General features: G+C 30.9%; 1 protein-coding gene and 1 long non-coding RNA gene across 2 annotated transcripts in view; both read right to left on the bottom strand.

Moving 5' to 3' along the window:
• Positions 1-21,890, bottom strand: part of LOC128171234 (deoxynucleoside triphosphate triphosphohydrolase SAMHD1-like) — a 33,979-nt gene that overhangs the window by 2,169 nt on the left and 9,920 nt on the right. Inside the window, exons 3-11 of the mRNA XM_052836975.1 lie at positions 19,960-20,120; positions 18,750-18,865; positions 18,094-18,158; positions 17,751-17,906; positions 17,103-17,150; positions 7,379-7,543; positions 7,198-7,289; positions 5,815-5,871; positions 459-645 (exon numbers count right to left, since the gene is read on the bottom strand). Coding sequence (XP_052692935.1) covers positions 459-645; positions 5,815-5,871; positions 7,198-7,289; positions 7,379-7,543; positions 17,103-17,150; positions 17,751-17,906; positions 18,094-18,158; positions 18,750-18,865; positions 19,960-20,120 — 1,047 coding nt within the window. The remainder of the gene's footprint in view (positions 1-458; positions 646-5,814; positions 5,872-7,197; positions 7,290-7,378; positions 7,544-17,102; positions 17,151-17,750; positions 17,907-18,093; positions 18,159-18,749; positions 18,866-19,959; positions 20,121-21,890) is intronic.
• On the bottom strand, positions 11,639-13,919 carry LOC128171238 (uncharacterized). The gene is made up of 3 exons (XR_008242045.1): positions 13,858-13,919; positions 13,408-13,504; positions 11,639-12,649 (listed from the first exon to the last, which is right to left on the bottom strand). It is a non-coding gene; the product is annotated as an uncharacterized LOC128171238 (long non-coding RNA).

Below are 21,890 nucleotides of genomic sequence, written 5' to 3'. Positions count from 1 at the left end.
AAAAAGCAAATTATTGAATCAAAAAAATAAATAAACGAAATATAGAAAAAAAAATCTTAACTTGCCGCTATTGTATTTTTTACGAAGAGTCTGTTTTTTCCATCATTTTTCCCACAACATTTAACATTTAAACGTTCATGTTAAATTGATACGGGAATCTGATTTGTTTAGACGCAATTTATAGTTCGCTATATTATCCTTAGCGTTTGCAACACACATGTCAACGGATATAGCAACGAATTGTTACACCTGCTTAAATTATACACGTACGGTTTGCTGTAAAATTCACGTCAGCAGTAATGTAAGACATTTAGAATAGTGAATAAATAGTGCCTGTTTGGAAGGGCAACAGATCGCATTGGTTAACAATGGTTTTCAAGGAACTAAAATTCAACTGTTACTCTCCCAAGCAGGCATTATCTACGTAATGCTTTATAATTTTTCCTATACATTCTAACCATTTTGTTAGGAGGAATAGTGTGCCCCACACATTTGTACAGATTCCTGCTCCTAATGTTTTCCAAAATTCTCTTTGCCCTGTCCAAATTTGCATCTTCTGACCATAAAATTCGATCAACAATGGAATCTGTTAGTGTTTCATATGCCGACATGTCTGTGCAAGTTTCCGATATCCGAAGTTTCGTTCTATTAAATAATAGTGTATTAAATGGTTATTACATCAGGAGCATGATAATAACGATAATAACAAGAGGTCAATGGGTCACATATCGCTCACCTGAACAATTGGTTTTGTGTCATTTTATTTCGAAAAGGTTTGTTTAAGGAATAAGGAACCATTCTTTTAGTACTATGAGCTGATATTTTGGTCGATGCGAGATCATTATCAATAAAGCTCAAATGACTTAAGGACGTTGAATCCTGGATTTTTTAGAAATCTACACACATAGCTTAACCAAAATTCAAAACAAAATTGTGGGGTCTATATGCTTCATTTGGCGCTACGGTGTATCTTTTATGACCTTTCTGCACTACAAGTGCAGATTGCACATAAATAATTTTTCCCTCTATAATTTATTATCGGAATAAACCATGGCACCAAATACAAATTCATGCTATTTAAAATAAATAAAATTAAAATTATCATAAAGAAAAATGTTACAATGTCTACCCCTAATTGATATTTTGACCTTTTTGCACTGATAAAACGCTATTTTTATCAATTACAAATTCAACATGTAATGAAATTATTCAACAGTCTCAAACCTTTTGTCAAACTATGATAAACTTGTCAGAAAAAACTTAAAATTTCAGAAAAAAAAAGTATGGGTCTATTATGTAAAATTTGAGATATGGCATGAAATAAGCTGATTTTAGGCACAAATTGGGATTCATTTTTCCTTGACTTTTATGAAATATAAGTTAAATTTAACAATATGTGTCGATAGAAATATTGAAATGTTTTTCGTAACAAAATGAAGATTTCCTAATGCACAAACTATCTGGAATTTTTGTTTGATCTGAAAATAAGGAAGCTAAAGTGACGGTACTCTAAAACAACTGAGTTATTACAAATGTTCATTTTCTTCTTAAAAACCTTCCGCCTCAAAATATAGTCCCATACTAAACTCTGTAAATATGTAAATTTTCCATTACTATTTTATTTAAAATAGTTTAATTGGCATTATAAAATTTGAATTTATGGGTAGAATCAATATATGATGCATCTAGAACAGAGGTGACCCAAAATGGCTACCCCAAAACAGAGGAACGAACATCTTAAACGATAGAATTGAAAACACCCCGACCGAACTTATCACCTCATTATATTCAAAGAATGATCCCTTATTACTTATACTTATGTAGTTTTCAGCAATTGTATAATAAAATACTTGAATATGAATAAGCAAACCCCGCTTGCTCCCAAATTATACGTTATTTCAATTAATTGGACGACTGTAAAGTAAATAGTTGATACATTTTGTTATGACAGGCAAAGACACTGAAATGTAGATACATGTTTAACGAATTTAAATATATTATAAAACGCTCATAGATTTCAAAAATTGCAATACATTAAACAATACATAGAAAGGAAATCTTCTTTTCGGAACATCGTAAGATCTTTAAAGATTCTTAAGCTGGTCAATCTTAAAATATCTAGGCATCAACGCATTATAAAAGTAATTCATTCTAAAATGAAAAATAATAAAGTGAAAAAGGGTCACGGTGACCCTCAAACGGAGATATGAAGATGTGAGGATGCTTATAAAGCAAAATAACTAGGGGTATAATTCTACATAACTTAAAAACAATAGTTTAAAACATTTTCCCTATAACTTTCTATGACCGTTTATAGTATTTTTGTAAAATTTGAATAAAAAAGGTTCTGATCGGGATCAGTTATATTTTAATCATGATCGGTTCAAATTTTATAAACTGCTATTTTCTAAAATTTTGCATTTTAATTTAAATTATTTTAATTAATAAACTATTTTAGTTTTAATAGCATTGTTGATTCGTGCTTGATGTGACTATTTGCTATTCTTTGAATTTTATCCATATTTATAAGAATTGAAAATAATAATAATATAAATCTTCAGAAACATTTTTTAACATAACAATAAAGATCCGTGTCATGTTTGTATTCATTATCATATAACAAATCAAATGAGACCGATCTTTAGGCTCTAAAGTACTCTATTTGCAGTCAAAGCAATTTTGGTGTGTTGAGGACATTAAATGTTGCATCCGCATTTGCTTTAAAAACTGAACTGAACATGGAAAGTCTAAATATAGTTGATACATAATCTATCAATGATTTCTACTCTTTTCTCCAAAACCTTTACTATTTTTTGTTCCTTTCTCCTTCGTTATTGTGTGTTTGTAGATCAAAACTTCGTACGCACTAAAATCCACACCATTGAAGTTGTTTGAATTTAGTGATCTTTAATCCCGATCACTTTGAGCCCAGTAAGTGTTACTTATTGACGTCGGGATCGAAATAAAAAAAAAATAAACTTATTTTCAGATCATTTAACTACGATAAACTTATCACCGAATTTTTTTTTTTGAAGACTTCATTGAATAAAAATGTATTTTATCAATTTATCAAAGTACTGAGAGTACTGAAAGACGGGGTCTTGAATGTTTGAATTTGTAATTGTCCTGGATTTCCTCGAATATGTTTCCAAAAAATATGAGTTTGAATCCTTTGTTACAATCTATGTTAATTCGGCTTTTTTGCAATTGTCTGATACTTTGTCTAAATTTTACATAAATCCCGGCCTTCATAATTGTAGAAATTTGACACAACGGTATATTATGTAAAATAAGACCCAAAGGAACAATTTTAAAAATTACTATTAACCGGGAAAATCAAACAACTATGTCAAAGTAGATAATTTTAATCATCAGATTTATTCAATTTTGTGATCCAAGAGAAAATCCACAAGTCTGACGGTATCCGTAATAAAATTTTTATGAAAACCCCAATAACTCTAAAACTGCTGAATCAACAAACAAAGTGAACATTTGTATACCGATAACAAACACAGGCACCTGACGTTAGAAATATATTTTTTTCAATAAGATTCCAAGAACTTTGACAATAAAAAGATTTGTCACGGTCGCCATTTTGATTTTTAAGACCGACTTATCTGACACGATTTTCTTAATTTGCGATTCATGCAAAATTAATAGGTAAAAATAAATCTGTTCGCCACTTACTACTTTTTTGTGTAAACTCCTGCATCACCTACACGAATTACAGTACAACCGTTCCTTTCATTAAAAATCATACTCCGAAAATCAGAGACATAATTAACAGAGATTGTCAACTCCGCCATTAGCGTGTAAATGTTACGGGACCAACCTTACTTTGAGAACTATAAGTGCAACAGCAATCTTGTATAAGTCATTTAATTTGAACCTGATAGTAAACATGAACCTGTAAATATATTTAAAGTATGTTTTATTTATGATATATTTACAGAAACTCTTTATTTAATTTTTAAATTACTCTTTTAAAACTTATTGACTTTTCACAAAGTAATGGTAATGCATTACTTTACTCATGTAATGGTAATGTAATGCATTACTTCAAGAAAATTAAGTAATGGTAATGGTAATTTAATGCCCTACTTCATGAAGTAATTATGGCAATGTAATGCATTATTTTACAATGTAATTTACCCCAAGCCTGATTCCAACTAAGCCGGAAAACATGAACATTATCATTTAACTTGGTTCTTCAATCGATAAGATTGTATTTATTATATGATGTATAAGTCTTCCAAAATGTATAATCTATTATAGATTTTGCTTACAATCCATTGTTTAAAATTTAAATTCAGTTTAATCAACAAAAGAGCCAACGAACGAGAAGGCAAATTCAGACTTCTTTTTATTTTGTTTTGTACAAAATTCCTTTAGAGACGAACAGCAGTCATACCGCAAGTATACTGGAAACCAATGAAACACCTGTTTAATTTGTAAAACATCTGTGTATAACCCGTCCCGATTTCATCTTCGGCTTGCGCATGAAGTTTGGTAGTATTAAGGTGAAAGATTGTCAAAATAAAATTCACAACTTTTCAAAAATGGCACATTGCGTTTGGGAACTTTAATTTCGATTCCAACATCAACCTCTTCTATTGATTAATGAGCTCGTACACCAATTGAATTGTCAACGGCGCTGTGTATTCAGTTACGTAACAAATTCCACATTTAAACCCGAGCAAGATTATTTTGATCAATAAAATTATTTGTTTATTTTCTAAATAGAATTTGTTTTATACACAGAGGACTGAAAAAGATTTAATGCGTGTTTTTATAATACATATTTACTGAAATGCATGAAAACTTTCTGCACTATTTTCTTACGCGTAAACTTAATCCCTGTGTTCTACGCGTGCCTTCCGGTTTGAGTCTTCGGCTGACAGTAAACCAATAGACGGGGTCACGTTACCCCGTCTGAAAATCTACACTATCTCAGATTGATTGCATAGTTATCTCACAAATGTAACATTGTAGTTTTTAGAATGAAGATTTTTGTCCGTATATATTTCTATGTAATAAACTTTGAACATCTTTTGGGACCCGAATATTATATTTTGGGGTCACAGGTTTCACAATCAAGGATTTATTTCAAGGTTCTTGCATTGATAACTCACTAATTGTAACACTGTACATTTAGTCTTAGAGAAAAAAATATCTGTAAACATTTTCCTAATATATTTTTATGTTCAACTTTGAACCCCTCTTGCGGCTCCAGTTTTGGTCTGGAGATAAAGATTTTAACAATTTAGAATCTTCATAATACATACAAGATGTGTTGTAAATATTGGTATTTCACGTGCTGTGGGTCTTGAGAAGAAGATTTTTTTTTACGACACCGAGCCAATTTTCAGCAATTATATCTCTTTTACAGAGGGTCGTGTCCTTTAGATTAACAATTTAGAATCCCCTTCCCATCAGAATGCTTTGTGCAAGCTAGGTTTGGTTAAATTTGGCCCAGCGGTTTGAGAGAAGGCGTCAAAAATATGCAAAGTTTACAGACGGACGGAGGGACGGACGGACAGCGGATAACGGGTGATCAGAAAAGCCCACATGAACGTGGTTCAGGTGTTCTTACAATAAAAGACAAACAAGTACGTTAAAGATAGAATTTCCAATTACAGCTGACTGCAGCTGATTGAAAATTTGAAAAATACAAAATTATTGCAATTGCAATATACAAATTTTATAAGATGCCTCAATTTATAATTACGCCTGTAGTTTGCAATTTTTAGTCGTAACAAAGCAAAAAATTGATGTGTCGTTATTTATAAATGATTGGTACATGTTTGATTATACCCTTTCTTCCGTGGTGTCAAAATGTGTTCATCAGCCTCTTTCATTGCTTCAGATATCCTGAAAGTAAAAGGAAAAATGCATAAAGTACAAAATTATGACCAGACCTATAAGAGGTATGGCCTTCAGCATGCAGTGTTAAAAACGGTTTGATTTGCTACTTTGCAATACTTTTTAACTAACATATTTTTGTATAAACAAAGTATTAATGCAGTATAAAAATGATGTTGATTCAGTTCATCTCTGTGGCATATGACAAACAGATCTTTTGTTGTTGTTTTTTTTTGTATATGAAAATTCGTCTTTCCATCTATTGAAATATAGCTTACAGCTTTTTAATCCTAACATGTTAAATTATGCAGTCTTTTAAAAGTACTGTTGTTTAAAAAAACAAACAAACAAAAAACAAGTCGGGTATTATTACTATTTAGTCCGTAAAATAAATGTAAAATGCTTATTTTTACATTTTCTGTAACTGAAATGCCAATCCAAAATCCTTATTTTTACTTTTAGAGTTAGTTAAAAACAACGCTGATCATGACGAATGAACCATATTCCAACAGTCTCTTTTTTCTATATCTTATAACCAAACCACAGGAATCAATTGAGTCAAAACCTATTACACATCATTTTCTTGCTCCTGCGTTAGAAATGTTCGTATCATATCTGTATTTTTTTGTATGCATATATATTGGAATTGGTGCGTAAAAATAAAAATAAAAATCAACAAGACCGAAAAAGTTTGGCGGTTAGTCAACCAATGTAAGGCCAATGGGGCAAATACGTTAACTGTTAAGAAATCAGCGACTTTCGCTAGCTAAGTTCCTATTCAATGGAAGAGCCACTGCAGAAGCCACGATTGTGATTTAATAAAACATGTTATAAATTATTAAATAGAATATAATTGCAACGAGTTTTGTTTGCTCGAATCATGGCAGTAATGATTAATACATCTTTAATTCGAAAATAAGTAAACATTTCTATTTACTGCAACTGTGGTTGAAAGGAGAACAATCCGGTATAATGCACAGAGCAAGTTAAAAAAAGCTGCATAAGTAGTCATGGGCCATTCATGAGTTCCTATGTCCGATAGCATCACATAAGTATGTAAACTATTTGATCTACTTAATTGAACTAATTAAACCATGGTCATCGATCAGTTTTCTGTGTTTTATTTTCAATGTTAAATTATCATTTCTGTTTGTTTGTAATAGGTACAATGTATGCTTGAATGTTAGATGGTGTGTTTTATTATGCGTGGAAAAGGAGCTTAAATCTATTGTTATTTCAATAGACAATTCTGATAAACTAACATAATTTACAGTATAAAAGGACATGAAAGATCATTTGTTGATCATTTATGGAGAAGTGAATGGTCTACCCTACATTATTTCTATGATGTTCCCCACTTTGTGTTGATATGCTCTTCTGTGCAATATGTACCGAGTATGAAACATTTCATACAGATTTGCTGCTTCCTAAAATGAACAAAAACATAAGCAAGGTTGTATGACTTTATATATTTTTAAAACAAATTCTCTCCACAAGAAATGTGCACAAAACTAACCTTATCTCTAAAGCATATTTGCTTTTCACCTTTAACCTCCACCACTCTAGCAAATTTCATGCATCGAGTATGATCAAAGCTATTCTTGATCCCAAGCATATGGCAATCCCGAGCAAAGTAGTCCCACTTATCCACATCAATCCCATTTCTCTTGTTAGCAACAATCTGTTTACCGTGGTAAATTAAATGATTTAAGTACGCTTATCCAAGCCATGCGATAAATACGCTTATAAAACAATATCAAATTCTAAAAAAAAATATAAAAATGAGCCTAATAACTTTAAAGTTTCAATTATTTCTACTTAATATTTATATTTATTTAATGAACAAGGTCAGTAGATATATTTGCTGCTTTTTTTTTACTTTGCGCTACATTTTGTTTTCTTGTGACACATGGCTTTCAGTTCATTAAATGTGGCAATAACGGACGGTGTTCTAAATCAAAATTCCAAAGGAAAAATACAGGAATCAGGAGCATTACATTATAATATATCTATTATTACATAATATAACGTAAAACAGATTGTCGAAAAACAGTCCAAAGTCCATTATATTATTTTGTCTTTGGCATTTGAATACGGTAAAATATATAATTTTCCTATTTGATTGAGTTGCTTAGAAAAAGGATATAAATGCATAATTAGAAAAAGGTGACAAGTGTAAGCTATAAATCCTTAAAAATAATCTTGAGAGTTATAACACTAACATCCGCTTAATGCCCGCCGAAGCGCAGCCTTCGAGCAAAACGAAACATAATTCAAAGAAATATGCTTAAAAAGAGAAAAGATTTAAACATAATTATATTTTGCTCGTGGGTTACGCTGATAGTCAAATTTTCCGGGTTTTGATGAGATTTAGCGGCGGTTTCAATCGGGGTGTAACTGATGATGCAGGTATTATCGCCATATAAACATTCATTTATGACGATAATCTTTTTAAGCCCAAAGGGCTTTATGGAAGATTTGATCACCTACCAACCCGTATTTATATCCTGATATACATCCAAAAATTATACCTTATTTCTTATATTTACATTTGATGCAAATTATGACAATAACAATGCTCCCTACTTTCTCTTTTGTGATGACCTAGAAAACCGCTTCGATAACGATGACGTAACAAAAAATAGTGCAACAATGTTGCAAGCATTTGATTATCATGATAAATAAATATGACACTACTTGTGACAAGACAACACTTTTTATCATTGAAAATGGAATCAGGGAAGAAAATGAACTTGTACAATTGGAAAAAAAACGATTGAAGCTTGGCGGAATAGTACCACCTTTTTTGAAGTTGCAGAGCGGTTAGAAATTTGAAAACGCGATTGAAAGTTGAGTTAGAGTCTATATAGGCATTTTCGGGGGAAACTCTATCGCATAATAGAATAAGGTATAGCATATTGATTTTCTCCCACATTATAGAGGAAAGGAATTTTAACTTCGAAATTTTTTTACAAAACAAAACGGACAGAAAAGCTCAAGCAGTTAAATTCGACCGTGATCCGTGAATAGACCAAACACAAATGGTCTGTGATATTGCGTTAGCAATTTTGACCGAGGCTTGTAATAAAGTCAGAAATGAATTTTAACTGAATTAACTCCTTTGCGATTGTAATTTTCAAAAACGCCTCGTTACGATGTCGATCCATTAACATTATGTTTACAGGCCTGACGTGATAAAATGTACCTATATCATTTATCCCTGCAATTAATGTTATATTGTTTAGCTCACCTGATCTAAAAGCTCAAGTGAGCTATTCTGATCACATTTTGTCCGTCGTCCGTCTGTCCGTCCGTCCGTCTGTCTGTCCGTCTGTATGTCTGTCCGTCTGTAAACTTTTTACATTTTGAACTTCTTCTCTAAAACCACTTAACCAAATTCAACCAAAGGATAAGATAGGATAAGGGCCATTTCTGGCCCCCTCAGCAAATATTTTCATTTTACTACCATGCATAGTATTGACCTTAGTAATCAACATGGTAGGATTTTTTTCTTAGTAACCCTTCAGTATAGTTGCCTAGCAACGAAACAAACGTGACCATGGTTTCGGTCTAAATTAAGGAAAAAACCTCTTCATTCAATTGGGAAATTTTAAGTTACTGTTATTTGATTAGCATAAGTTTGTTTAATTGAAGTACCAACATGAATTCATGCATTAAATGCATAAAATTATTTACTCAACGTTTCCATGACAACCATGGATTTCCATAGTAACCAACTAAATAGCTTCTATTTCAAGCCCGATTGCATTCTGAGAAGTATACAACTTAATAAAAAAAAACTTTTAAAAGCTTTTAAATAAATAATGTAACATTTTTTTTTTACATTAATGTTCATGACATTGTGTTTCCTGTTACCAAAAAAAAACATTCCATAGCAACCATATGAATATAGATAGATCTGCAAATGTGTAAGGTTGTTTGTGCTTAACATAGCATTGACCTTAGTTCTCGACATCTTAGAGGATTTTCTTGGTAACCATTTGATTTACATATACACGTAGAATCATGCAATTCAAAAGATATGAGTGAGGGTTCTGTTATTAAATAGATAAAGGAAACACCTTGTCCTTTTACTTATATGGTAGTTACAATAAATTACGTATTTATCATCCTTCTTTTTAAACTTTTAAAACTAACAATAACATTAACACATCAAAAGAAAAACGTAATTTAAATTCAGAAATGCATTTATTCAATGATTTTTTTCGGTAACCAATTAAATAATATCTCAAGCCCAAATACAAACAGCATGCACAAGTATAAAAGGTTCATAGTATTTAACATTGCAGTTATTTTTTCCCTTATTTTTTCTACAAATTGAAATGTGAATTTTTCCTAGCTACACATTCCAGAATATATGTGTTCACAGTAAGCTTGGGGCGAATTACATTGTAAAGTAATGCATTACATTACTATAACTTCATGAATTTGGGCATTAAATTGCCATTACCATTACTTGATTTTCTTGAAGTAATGCATTACATTACCATTACATAAGTAAAGTAATGCATTACCAATACCATTACTTTGTTTTAGAAAAGCAAAGCTAATAAAGAGTTTTTGCAAATGTTTTAAATATGAAACACTCTTTAACATATCTACAGGTTCATGCTCAATATCAGGTTCAAATTCAATGACTATACAAGAGTCATTCTTTATTTGCTCAATATATAATCATCTTGTGGCATTATGAACAACATACGTATTACATAAGTAAAATGATATTTATTGACATTTGGCATGATGCAATGTAGGATACGAAATAATGTTGCGGTTATTAAAAGCTAAATAGATATACATGTATTTACATATAAATAGAGATTACACAAATCTATATAATTTTGGACACTTAATTGTATTAATTCATATACAGATGGTTTTTCCCAGTTATATTTCTTAAGATACGGTGTTTTAATCGTATTTCTTTCTACTGAGGACACTTTAAGACAAAAGATTGCTTTTGCACTTTATGATCGAAGTTTCAAAGGGTTCATCTTTTAACTGCATCCTGTTAGTTTGAAAATCTTCCCAGCTATTATAATACTAAATAAATCTTTTACAGGAGCAGTCGAAGCTTGAACTGAAAAGTGCTGTTTGACGATCTTTATCTTAGGGTATATTAAGTGCAATAATAGAAAAAATACATTAATCCTGTATTTTCTATAAGTCCAAACTTAAGTACAGTGTACTTAATATACGAACGAGAGAGAGAGAGAGAGAGAGAGAGAGAGAGAGAGACAGAGAGACAGAGAGAGAGAGAGACAGAGACAGAGAGAGACAGAGACAGAGAGAGAGACAATAAGTAATTATAATTATTTTCAAATGGGTTATGATATTGGAAGTGATAATTAATTTCATCATGGATGGACAGTACATTCATTTTGCTTTTAAAGGTGCATGTCTGTCTCCTATTCTATGGGACATAGCAAAGGGAAGGGGATTGGGGTGTTTAGCACTTCTTATAACAATAGATTTTTTTGATACTTAGATTATCCTGGGGGCACAGTGTGTTGTTGACACATTTCTTATTGAAGTACAAACTAATTGGATCAGTAAATTGTTTAAATGATTAAAAACTCTTAATAACAACACTTAAAAATGTTATGAAATTGTGCTGTTATATTTAGTAATATTAACAATTCAAAAATGAATTTTAAAAAATCTTTTCTTAATAGTACAATTAAAACATTTTTATCTCAATGATTTCTTTCTTCTTTAAAAATAAATTTAATCAAATTCAGTTTCAACTATTCGTTTATTCATAACATTTTTAAAAGTGAACATGCATAAATAGGCATAGTAATGCAAAGTAATGCCATGTAATGCCAGCATTACACTAGATTTTGGAAAGTAATTAATTACATTACCATTACTTGTAATGCTAATTTTGTGGCATTACACATTACTAGCATTACATGAAAACATGTAATGCATTGCAATGCATTACCATTACATTTAGCATTACCCCAAGCCTGGTTCACACAGAGAGAGAAGATAATGTACAAAATAGTATCATCTACTATATTTCAAATCCAATGATTGGTACCTGTACATGTAACAAAGAATGATACATATCTCCCTAAAGTATTAACAAACATGAATGAAACACATGTACAAATTAGTATCGTCCATTATACTTCACATATAATGACTGAAGCAAGCACACATAACATATATAGTATTCATATTAAAGTAATGGTTTCAAGAAATCATATTATAGTCAACAACATTGTGATTGTACATGTATACATGTTGTATACACATCAAAGAATTCTTCACAACAGGCTACATGTAAATTAAATAATTAACAGAATTTATCGTACTATCAACAGAATGTATGGTACATTCATGTACATTAGCAAATACATATAACAATAACATGTACATATGTGCACTGTAATTATTTATCTGAAAGAAAAAAATCAATTTTTAACAACACACTTTTAAAAATATATGCTATATACATACTGTAAACTAACATTTATTCGCGACGACTTTATTTCGCAAGCCTAATCCACGTACGTTTTGTTATTACAATTATACGCCAAAGACTGGTTCATGGTGAGATATATTCGAGATGACAAAGCCCTTGCAAAAATTTCTCGCATACAAATAAAAGTTAGTTTACTGTATATGCCTGGTCACAAAAATTCTGTTATATGTAATATTCCTTCATGGCCATTTACTTTGCATTTTCATCTGAATTGAGTCCAATTTTCATGAAGCAGATCTTCACAAGCTGGCACATACAATGAAGATTCATGATCTGAAAAAAAAAATCAACAATACAAAACACATTTCTTAAACATATGCCATGAAATGCATTCATAAGCAATATTTCTAAGGTTTCACTATTTTGATTCAATTTAATTGATTAAATTGTCTTATATTTCTTCTTATATATTTTAATTACGACACTATTCTTCTCAAGGTCACTGACTCAATCACTACATCTGTTTACATGCTCAATACCTTACCCTTGTGCTATGATGATGTTCAATCATAATGATTGATACAATTTAATAAAGCATTTTTTAAAAATCCAAATGAGGTACCTTGCAATTTTTTATTCATATAGGTTTGAAAAATATGAATGTTTTAATTTATTTTCATAAATAATTTTTAATAAAGAATAAAATGTATAATTAATTTATTTGATATTAATATTATGCATTTATTGAAACAAACATATTTCCACTTTTTCAGAAATACAAAAACAATATTGTATAAAATAATTTTAAAGCATATTCTTCTTTGAACAACGAAATCTTGTTTTATATTTGATACTTAAACGATCCATATGGTAATGTTTCAGTGTAATATTCCACCTTAATGCTAATACAATCACTATCTGCTTTTCAGTACTTTCAGTACTTTGATTATGTACTGTCAACAAAGTTGGGGGCTTTCCACATTCTAAAAATAGATTTCGGGGTTTGAAGATGAATTTGCTTTTCAGCAATACATTCGTGATTTAGCATTGTAAAATGTTAAAAGGATTAACAAAAACCAATCAGTACTTACATTACTTCGAGCTACTAAGTACTACATGGCTTCTGTGCACAATTTCACTGTAGAGGCTACTATAGTTTCTATAGTGACATCAGGCGACAATCGTCGTCTGTAAAAACGAATGCGTTTGTTTACACCACTTTTTCCATAAATATAAAATAATAAAACACATTCTATTTTAATACATATGAACATTTTTAATAATATTTGTTCTAAATTAGTACATTTTAACTTTTTATAAGGATATGGTATGTAGTCATTTCAAGCAGTCGGCAGCTGTGCTGCAGGAACGCTACACGTGTAACTTGTTATGCCGCGTCAATCTTGATACTTGTTGTGTTGTTCACATTAAAATTCATACTTTAAAGGATTAAAACTAAATTAAATCATAATGAAAAGTAACATTGCTGATAATTTTGTGAAAATACACATATGTAACTACATAAAATAACGTGCACTTACCAAACTTCTGCAAGTTCAGCTTCTCCGTCACAATGTTTGTTTCCGGAAAAAATTACGCCGATCGATTCAGACTGATGTTTACAATTTTTCACACGATTTTTTCTCCGAATTTTCCATATTTGAACATGAGCAACTAAGAATACCACGAAAAAAATTTAAACAAAGAAAGTACATATCTATTGCTTACTACAGACGAAATTTTGTTGTGGTATTCTTAGTCGCTCATATTTTTTAGAACGCAAGAAAGTTGAAAATAGTGGTTTTCTTGGTGTTTTTCAGAAATAGGCATGTATTCCATCCATTTAATTTTATTTCACCAACACTTGTGAAGAAATGAAACAGTTTCTATAGTTAGTGCTTGTTATCAACTTTATAAAAAATATGATATTTGTTAATGTACGTGCAGTTTATTTTATAGAAAAATTGGGGGCATTTCTACTATATATATCCTATCTAGTTCTTTGGCTCAAAGTATTCTTATGGAAAGATGAATATAAATTGCAGATATGAAAGAAAAAGTTTCATTGAAAGCGGAGAAAACCTCAAAACTGTAAAAAAAAAAAAAAAAAAAGGGGGGTGCATTTTAAAAAATCTTCTTCTCAGAATCTACTGAGGCAAATTCAACGTAATTTAGCATGAATAATCCTTATGGGAAGGAAAATATAAATTGCAAAAATTAAGTGCTAATTTTGTTTCAAATCTGAGTTATTACGAAAATAATAATAAAGGAAAGGTGTGTTTCAATCAGTTTAATAGCTTCGGGTTCGGCATCCCGTAAAATGGGTAGGCAGGACTTGGCCTGGGCAAAACAAAAGATTGGCAGTTATTAATTTGCCAATCTCATTAAAATTTCAGGACATTTGATGGACCAGTATATTTGTATTAGCTTTAAATATTGCTGCAAAATAATGAGTATTTGAAATTGACGATTGTCGATCTGCTCCGGTTTTATTTTGCCACGGCCCGGGTTTGCATACCCATTTTACCAAGACTCGTATTCCATAATTCTAAAACGAGGTTCTTTGTTTAAAGCAGCCATGACACTATATGATAAACGGGTCGATCTGACAATGATGAATTTGTTTGTTGTGCAACTGTTCGTGTACGAAGGGAATCTTTGAAACATGCAAAATACATTGGTGCCGATTTTGTGAAGTAAATTAAGGCTAAATATTTCAATGCGTTGACAGTTTTCACATATGACGGTGGTGTTAGCTTGTGATTTTCGTTTCGTTTTCATTTATGCTTTGCGTTAACCTGGGAACTGTCGCTTGTATTTCTTGATTTTTACGTATCAAATCAAACAGAGACTTTGGTTAATCAAACAGTTTACTGTTTATCTGCGCAAATTAAGCAACATCTGAAGTATTAAGAAAGAACTAAAATGCAATCCATTCAGGCTATCGGTAATTCGGTATAATCCTTTGCGTAATGGTAGAATAATGCAATATGTTTTGTTGAGATGCTCGGCATTTTCTCGAGTTTATTCAGTTTAAATAGAGTTTTATATCGCTGACGGAAATATATAGGTATATACATGTATATGATTCATTTTGAATAATAAATTGTGTTCTTTATTTGTTATAGTGCATGTTTCTTGTGTTTAATTTTGTTACAATTTCTATTTACTTGCCATATTTGAGTGTTAAGGTTCGAATTATAAGCAAGATACAGAGATTTGCTCACAATTGTATGTTTGTACACAGATCTGAGGCCATTCATTTTTTTCCATTTTAAATGCCGAATAGGAAATACCAAGTTAAAAATCTTAAGCTGCATGAATGTAATTAACTCATGTGAACAAAATATGACTCAAACCTAGCAAAATTTTGAGCTCATCTTGCTCAAATTCTACGATTGACGCTGAAATTTTGGTTGATCATTAGAAATTCTATATGAATTAGAGTATGTTAAATACTTGTACACAAAAATTAAAGGATGATTTTCTGTATATAACTACACTCTGGGGCCCCCTCTTTATACAATGAATAATGTGAAATGTGAATAAATAAAAACGACATCGTTAAAAAAGTTTTCATAATTCTGACACATTTCTGTTGCGGGGATAAAAGAATTATCGCTATTCCAAAGAAAATATTACAGCGGAAAATTATCCTGATTTGTAGCCATTTGTTATTTTTGAATAAAAATGAAAATAATGGGTGGGCCATAGTAAATTAGATTGATGTGCCTGTCAGTACGGTAACATTGATTTTTAGAGCTCTTTAGCATGTCACGTGATAACATTTTTCATTCCAGTGTATTCATCAATCAAGTGTGAGTAAAGTTATAAATTCACGAGTTTACGCAAGGTAAACAACAGTCATTTAATTATAATGGAGAAGACAAATTAAATTAATGAATATATTTAATTTGAGAAATTGAGCGCATTGAGGTGCAATTTTCTTCTTCACATATATACATGTAGGATTTTTTTGATAAAATACAATAACTATTATATTTTTAAAAAAAAATACAATAACTAGTAAGTAGTTGAGGAAGAAAATGTACCTATATGCTCTCATATATTTTGATCGCTTTATTAAGTGGGGTGGGGGATGGGGGGGGGGCAGAACGAAAATACAGGGAATTAGAAGTTATATAACAGTGTATCCCTACCAAATATTTAGTTCTATATCTTGCGTAGGATTTTCTTATTCTGTGTAAAAACAGTATTTCATGAAGGTACAATGTCAAAGATTACGTGTATGCAAAAATAAGTGTAAAATTCGAATACTTTACAATATTTATTTTTTTGTTATTCTACCGAGGGCCATATGGCACACTATCTTTTGAACGCCCATTGTTGCTCCTGTGAGCGATGTGGCCCCATGGGCCTCTTGTTAAAGAAAATGAATTAATAAAACAAGTTTATTTTTTATGTTTAAGTTATGTTTTCATTGCGATATCTAAATAGGTGTGTTTCAGCACAAGTCGGTTAGTTTTTGCACATAAAAAAGTAGTGACCTAGATTATTCATGCATACGTTGAACTCTTGACCCATAATAATGGTATGTAGGAATAACAGCGGATTGAGCAAACAGTGTTAAATAAGGGAAGACATTTCTAATGTAAATATATGTTCATGACTACTTTTTTAGTAAAATATCGTACAATTTGAAGAGAGAGCATTTTTGATATCTACCGTACCTACTTCTTTAAAGAAAAACGCGTGTATTCAAAGACTATTCGTAACAACATAGAACAGAAATTCATTTAAAGTGATAAAACCTACTGAAAGGTACCTCATAAAGAAAGCTCTTTTCTTTGTTCCGCCCTTTATATTGCCAGCCCTGAAATATGCATATAAAAGCGGATTAAAAATAATATATATGTATTATATTAAAAATCTTTATAAAAGAAAATTCAGGCATTCAAGTAACATGATGATAGTTTGTTGATATGTTAAAAGGTTTGAATTGAAAGTAATGAATTAAAAACAAACGGGGAGTTATGCAACTCCTAATCATTTTAAAAATGAAATTGATATTTTTTTTATAAACAAGCAGCATGCTTCTTTGTTCAATTGTTAAGAATTCATCAAATCAACTAAGAAACAACTGTTTTAGTTAAAGTAATTAATTTATATATAATAAAATCATAAATTTTTCACAGTATTTTACATTTTCATATAGTTTTCACTCGGTTAAAACATTTATATTTCAAATCATGAACGACAAATAAGAAATAACACTACAAAATACATGAAACACAATTAAACTAAAATCATTATTGTTCTCTAGAATTTGAGACAGTATGATATAAAAATTTGAAATCATTTCGTACCAACGTCATTTTTTCATAATTAGATTAAATGAGATTATTATTAGCATAGGTTTCATGTTGACGTATTTTTAAAGTTAAAACTAGAGTCAAAGATCAAATTCCTGTACCTTAGATTTTGTTTTCGGTGGCCCTTCAATCATTTCAGTTATGAACGTTTTGTGCTTGTCCTTGGCCAGGTTTTTACCAAAGTAACGCTTAAATTCTTTGTCCAAATTGTTTTTTGTTACTAAGTAGTTAAACATTTTAACTGACAAGGATTCATGCTGAAAAAAAAAAAACCCGAAATACTAATGAGACCCTTAACAGAATGGTTCATATTCATTACAAAGCAAAAGGGTATTTAGAGTTAAAACGGTGATATCACATAATATTTATTTTTTCTCATAAAATTGATTAGTTTAAAAAAGGGTGCCAATACATTCGATGTAAACTCATTGATAACAACATTACCTTGATTTTGCTCCCGGTACTTGGTAAGAACTTGTTATCAAACATGTGAGAAAATGGTCCATGTCCTAAAAATTAAAATCAATCATTCAAAATCAGGTTCAATGAAGTATTCAAAAAAATTATCTCAATTTTATCTAAAAGTTGTTAACATGGTTATGATAAATTTACTCTCAGTAGGAAAAAGTTCCTGTTTAACACACGAAGTAAAAAAAAAAGGGGGAGATCATGTTTAATTTATGAACTATGCATTGCTTGTTTCTATACATGGATATGTCTTAATTCATTAAGCTGTAATTTTTTGAAACACGTTTGGAAACTATTTATAACGAATACATCATTTAATCGATGGTATTACACTGTATATTCAGTGATGTCGTTATAAGTCTATGATAAAGAAAAAAGCATATCAACTTTTGGAAAAATCGTGGAAAAAAATGCCAAAAAAATCAAAAATCAGGCGTATTTAGGCCATGTTCAGTAGCTAGCAGCCAGTTAGATAAAAATCTGAGGAAATCATAGGCGGTTATTTCATAACACTAGATTGTGATTAATGGTAGACATGAGGGATAAACAATTACGTCGTTGAAGTTTATGTCTAAAAATTCCGAACGAATATAGTATGTTTAATCAACAATGAAACTATAATGCTGAAATACCCAAGTCGTGACAAAGTCCAGCAATCTGTACACACAAAACGTCTTCGTTAGTGATTCCCAAATCTGGTTGTCGTGTTTGTAAGGCGGATGCAAGTTGTCCAGCCAAATGACAAACACTGAAAATGAACAAACAGTATAGATACGTATCATAAATATTAACGAAATTACCTGTCGGGCATTTTTTCTTTGAGGTTGTTAAAAACACAATGAAATATATCCACATTTTTGTAAATGTAGGCAGGTTTGAATCCCATCAGAGCCGCGCAGCAATGTTTAGGATTTTCGGAGCCAAAATACGGCTGGAAAACGACATTGTTTGAAAAAGAATAAAATACTTTGACCAGGAGTATTTTTTAAAAACACTATTATATAATTGACAACAATGTTTAACATAATATTTGATGTAACGTCATACATGTATGTACCTCATTGTCACGTAATGTGCGTATCCTACCATTAAAATTTATCTTAATGAATTGCATCAAGATATGTGTTAATGGCATTATATATATATATATCCTCTTGTCAAATTTTAATGCTCGGTAATTCTGCATTGCAAAAAACATAAAAGTACCTCGGATAATAATGTAGAAAACTGTGCGTGGCATTTAAAGTGACTTCAAACAGAAGAATGATGTTAACAATTCCAATTAAAAATAAGTGAAATATGAAAATGTGTCAAGAAAGATGTTTTGTATTCGCTTTTTATCGCTTTTAATTGTATTTTATATGCTGGTGTGCGTATTAATTTTTAAAAGCTTGAATGTACTGCATACCTAAATTTTATTGGGACATTACATAATAACTCGCAGGTCAGTCGTAAAAATCCTACACAAAAAGGCCAGTTTCGCTGAACAGCTAAGTATGGCGGTATCTATTTCATAATAACCCAATAAGTGAACATAGTAGTTTATCATGATCAGTAAATCGAGATTATAGGTTGACAGAATTTGATTGAAAAATAGTTTGTCGGTATTGGAAAAGAATGAATGTAACGTGATGTATTTTCAGCAATTAAAATGACTGAAATTATTCTCCAGTACAGTATTTTGCTAAAACATAATTAATGACAATGTAATGATACAGATTTTGAGATAGATACGGAATATGCTTAAAATAAGTATAAATCTTCAATGTACATTACATTAACTTTAAAAAAAATTAGGCAGATCTACCCAACATTTTTATATAAAAAAGTTAAGATACAAACCCTATAGAATGTTCAAATCGATTGTGACTTGCACCAGGATAAACGAAATACGTTCCTCCAAGTTGTTTAATGGACCTAAGTCTTTGGAATTGAGGAGTGTCGATAATTTTCACACACAGAGGGGGAATTTCAATGTGGCCGTGAATAGGGTCATTGAATATCTGTAATGTAGATAGTAATTCGTTGGTTAGCTTTTACTTAAACAACAAGAGGTCAAAAGGCCATATTGCTCACCCAGCTATCATTGTTCATGGATCTTTTAAGCAGCTGAATCAGCTTTATATACTGAAATGCATTTATCTAAGCCAGTGTTGTGTCAACTGCTGTTAAGCCAATAGTTTAGAGTCCAGATGCTTTATTTTAAAATAATATTTCAAACTTAAGCATTGCAGTTTATTAAATACAAATATTTTGAAAGGGTTTTACCAACACATTCAATTTCTGAGTTTCACATTTCACTTTCTTAAACCTTTCCTAAGACCAATTACAGGTACGGAAGGGATAATAGTTTAACAATTAAAATTCTAAATTTGTTTCTATGTATAAATTTGAATATTTCCTTATCAAGTTGGGGTTAAACAATAGGTTCAAAGATAACACTTTGAACAATTTAGAATCTACTCTATATTCGGATGCTTGCATAATTAATTAGAACACACTGAAGCATGAAAGTTCTCCAAAAAAAATTCAATTTTCAATTATAAGATAGTGGCTACTACTGATGAATCTTAATTGCGTTACAGGTGCATCATCAAAAAACATTTAATTTTCACTTTGTTTATATCCAGTCTTCTTCAACGTCAAACTAAACGAGCAAATCAGTAGGTAAAAAATGACCTACTGTTATTAAAAATTGATCTATGTGCACAACAAAAAATCTGATATACAATGACGAATTTTACCTCCTTTGTACCTTTTTACATGTATTACATATATAAGGAAATACACAATGCAATCACTTGGACCAATGTACGAATCAGTATGTTCAACCTCACAACACTAAAGAGTTCCATAAAGAAAAATACCCAAAGTTGTACTTCGATTACATTGCTCGCTTTAAATGAAGGAATCGATTTTTACAGTACAAAGAATTTTTTTTTATAATATGACTAAAATCGCATCAAAAGACTCGATTGCCATGGTAAATTAAAACAAATATTGATTATTACTTTAAATCTCAAATCAATCAATGGGCCCCCTTTTGGGACTTTCTTGGTGTCCTTCAGCGGTACGATATTTTGGACTGGGCTCTTCAGTATCGATAAGTCTCCGTCTTTTTTGCCCTGAATGTCTGTCTGAGATTTGAGATCCAATGACGACATTGGCATTCCTGCAAGTCCATCCTTACCTGCTGACGTTATACGATCACACCAAAACGCATTATTATACTTTCATGTTAAATACTGAAATCTGATTGGTTTAGAAGCAGTTCATAATCCGTTCTATTACCCTCAACGTAAGCAACATACTTAGCAACGGGTAACACAATTAATTGTTACATGCGCCAATATTAGGCGCGTACGGTTCGCCGTAAACTTCGCGTTACTTCTGTATAAAAGCAGGAAATAATTCTCTAAAGCTTCGCGTCGGTTGACAATGGTTTCCTCGGGATGTCAATTTCAACTGTTATTCTCCCAAACAGGCATTATTTATATATTATGTTTCTACGTAGGTTATCGCATTTGACACAAATGCAGAGGCGTGCCAAAAGTAAAGATAATTTAGATTTTTTTTCCCTTATTTTCGTCAATAACGTAAAGTGAATATCTCAGGTAACAATTTATAAAAAGTGCCTGTTTGGGAGGGTACCAGTTAAAATGGACACCCCGAAAAAACCATTGTCAATTGACGCAAAGCGGAGGTTGACAATGATTATCGAGGGGTGTCCATTTCAACTGTTATCCTCCCAAACAGGCATTATTTATTTTATT

The sequence above is a fragment of the Crassostrea angulata genome, chromosome 2 (assembly GCF_025612915.1).
Source record: "Crassostrea angulata isolate pt1a10 chromosome 2, ASM2561291v2, whole genome shotgun sequence".
In the NCBI taxonomy this organism is placed as follows: Eukaryota; Metazoa; Mollusca; class Bivalvia; order Ostreida; family Ostreidae; genus Magallana; species Magallana angulata.
Note: the sequence above shows the minus strand (reverse complement) of the source record. Positions and strands in the feature narration are given on the sequence as shown.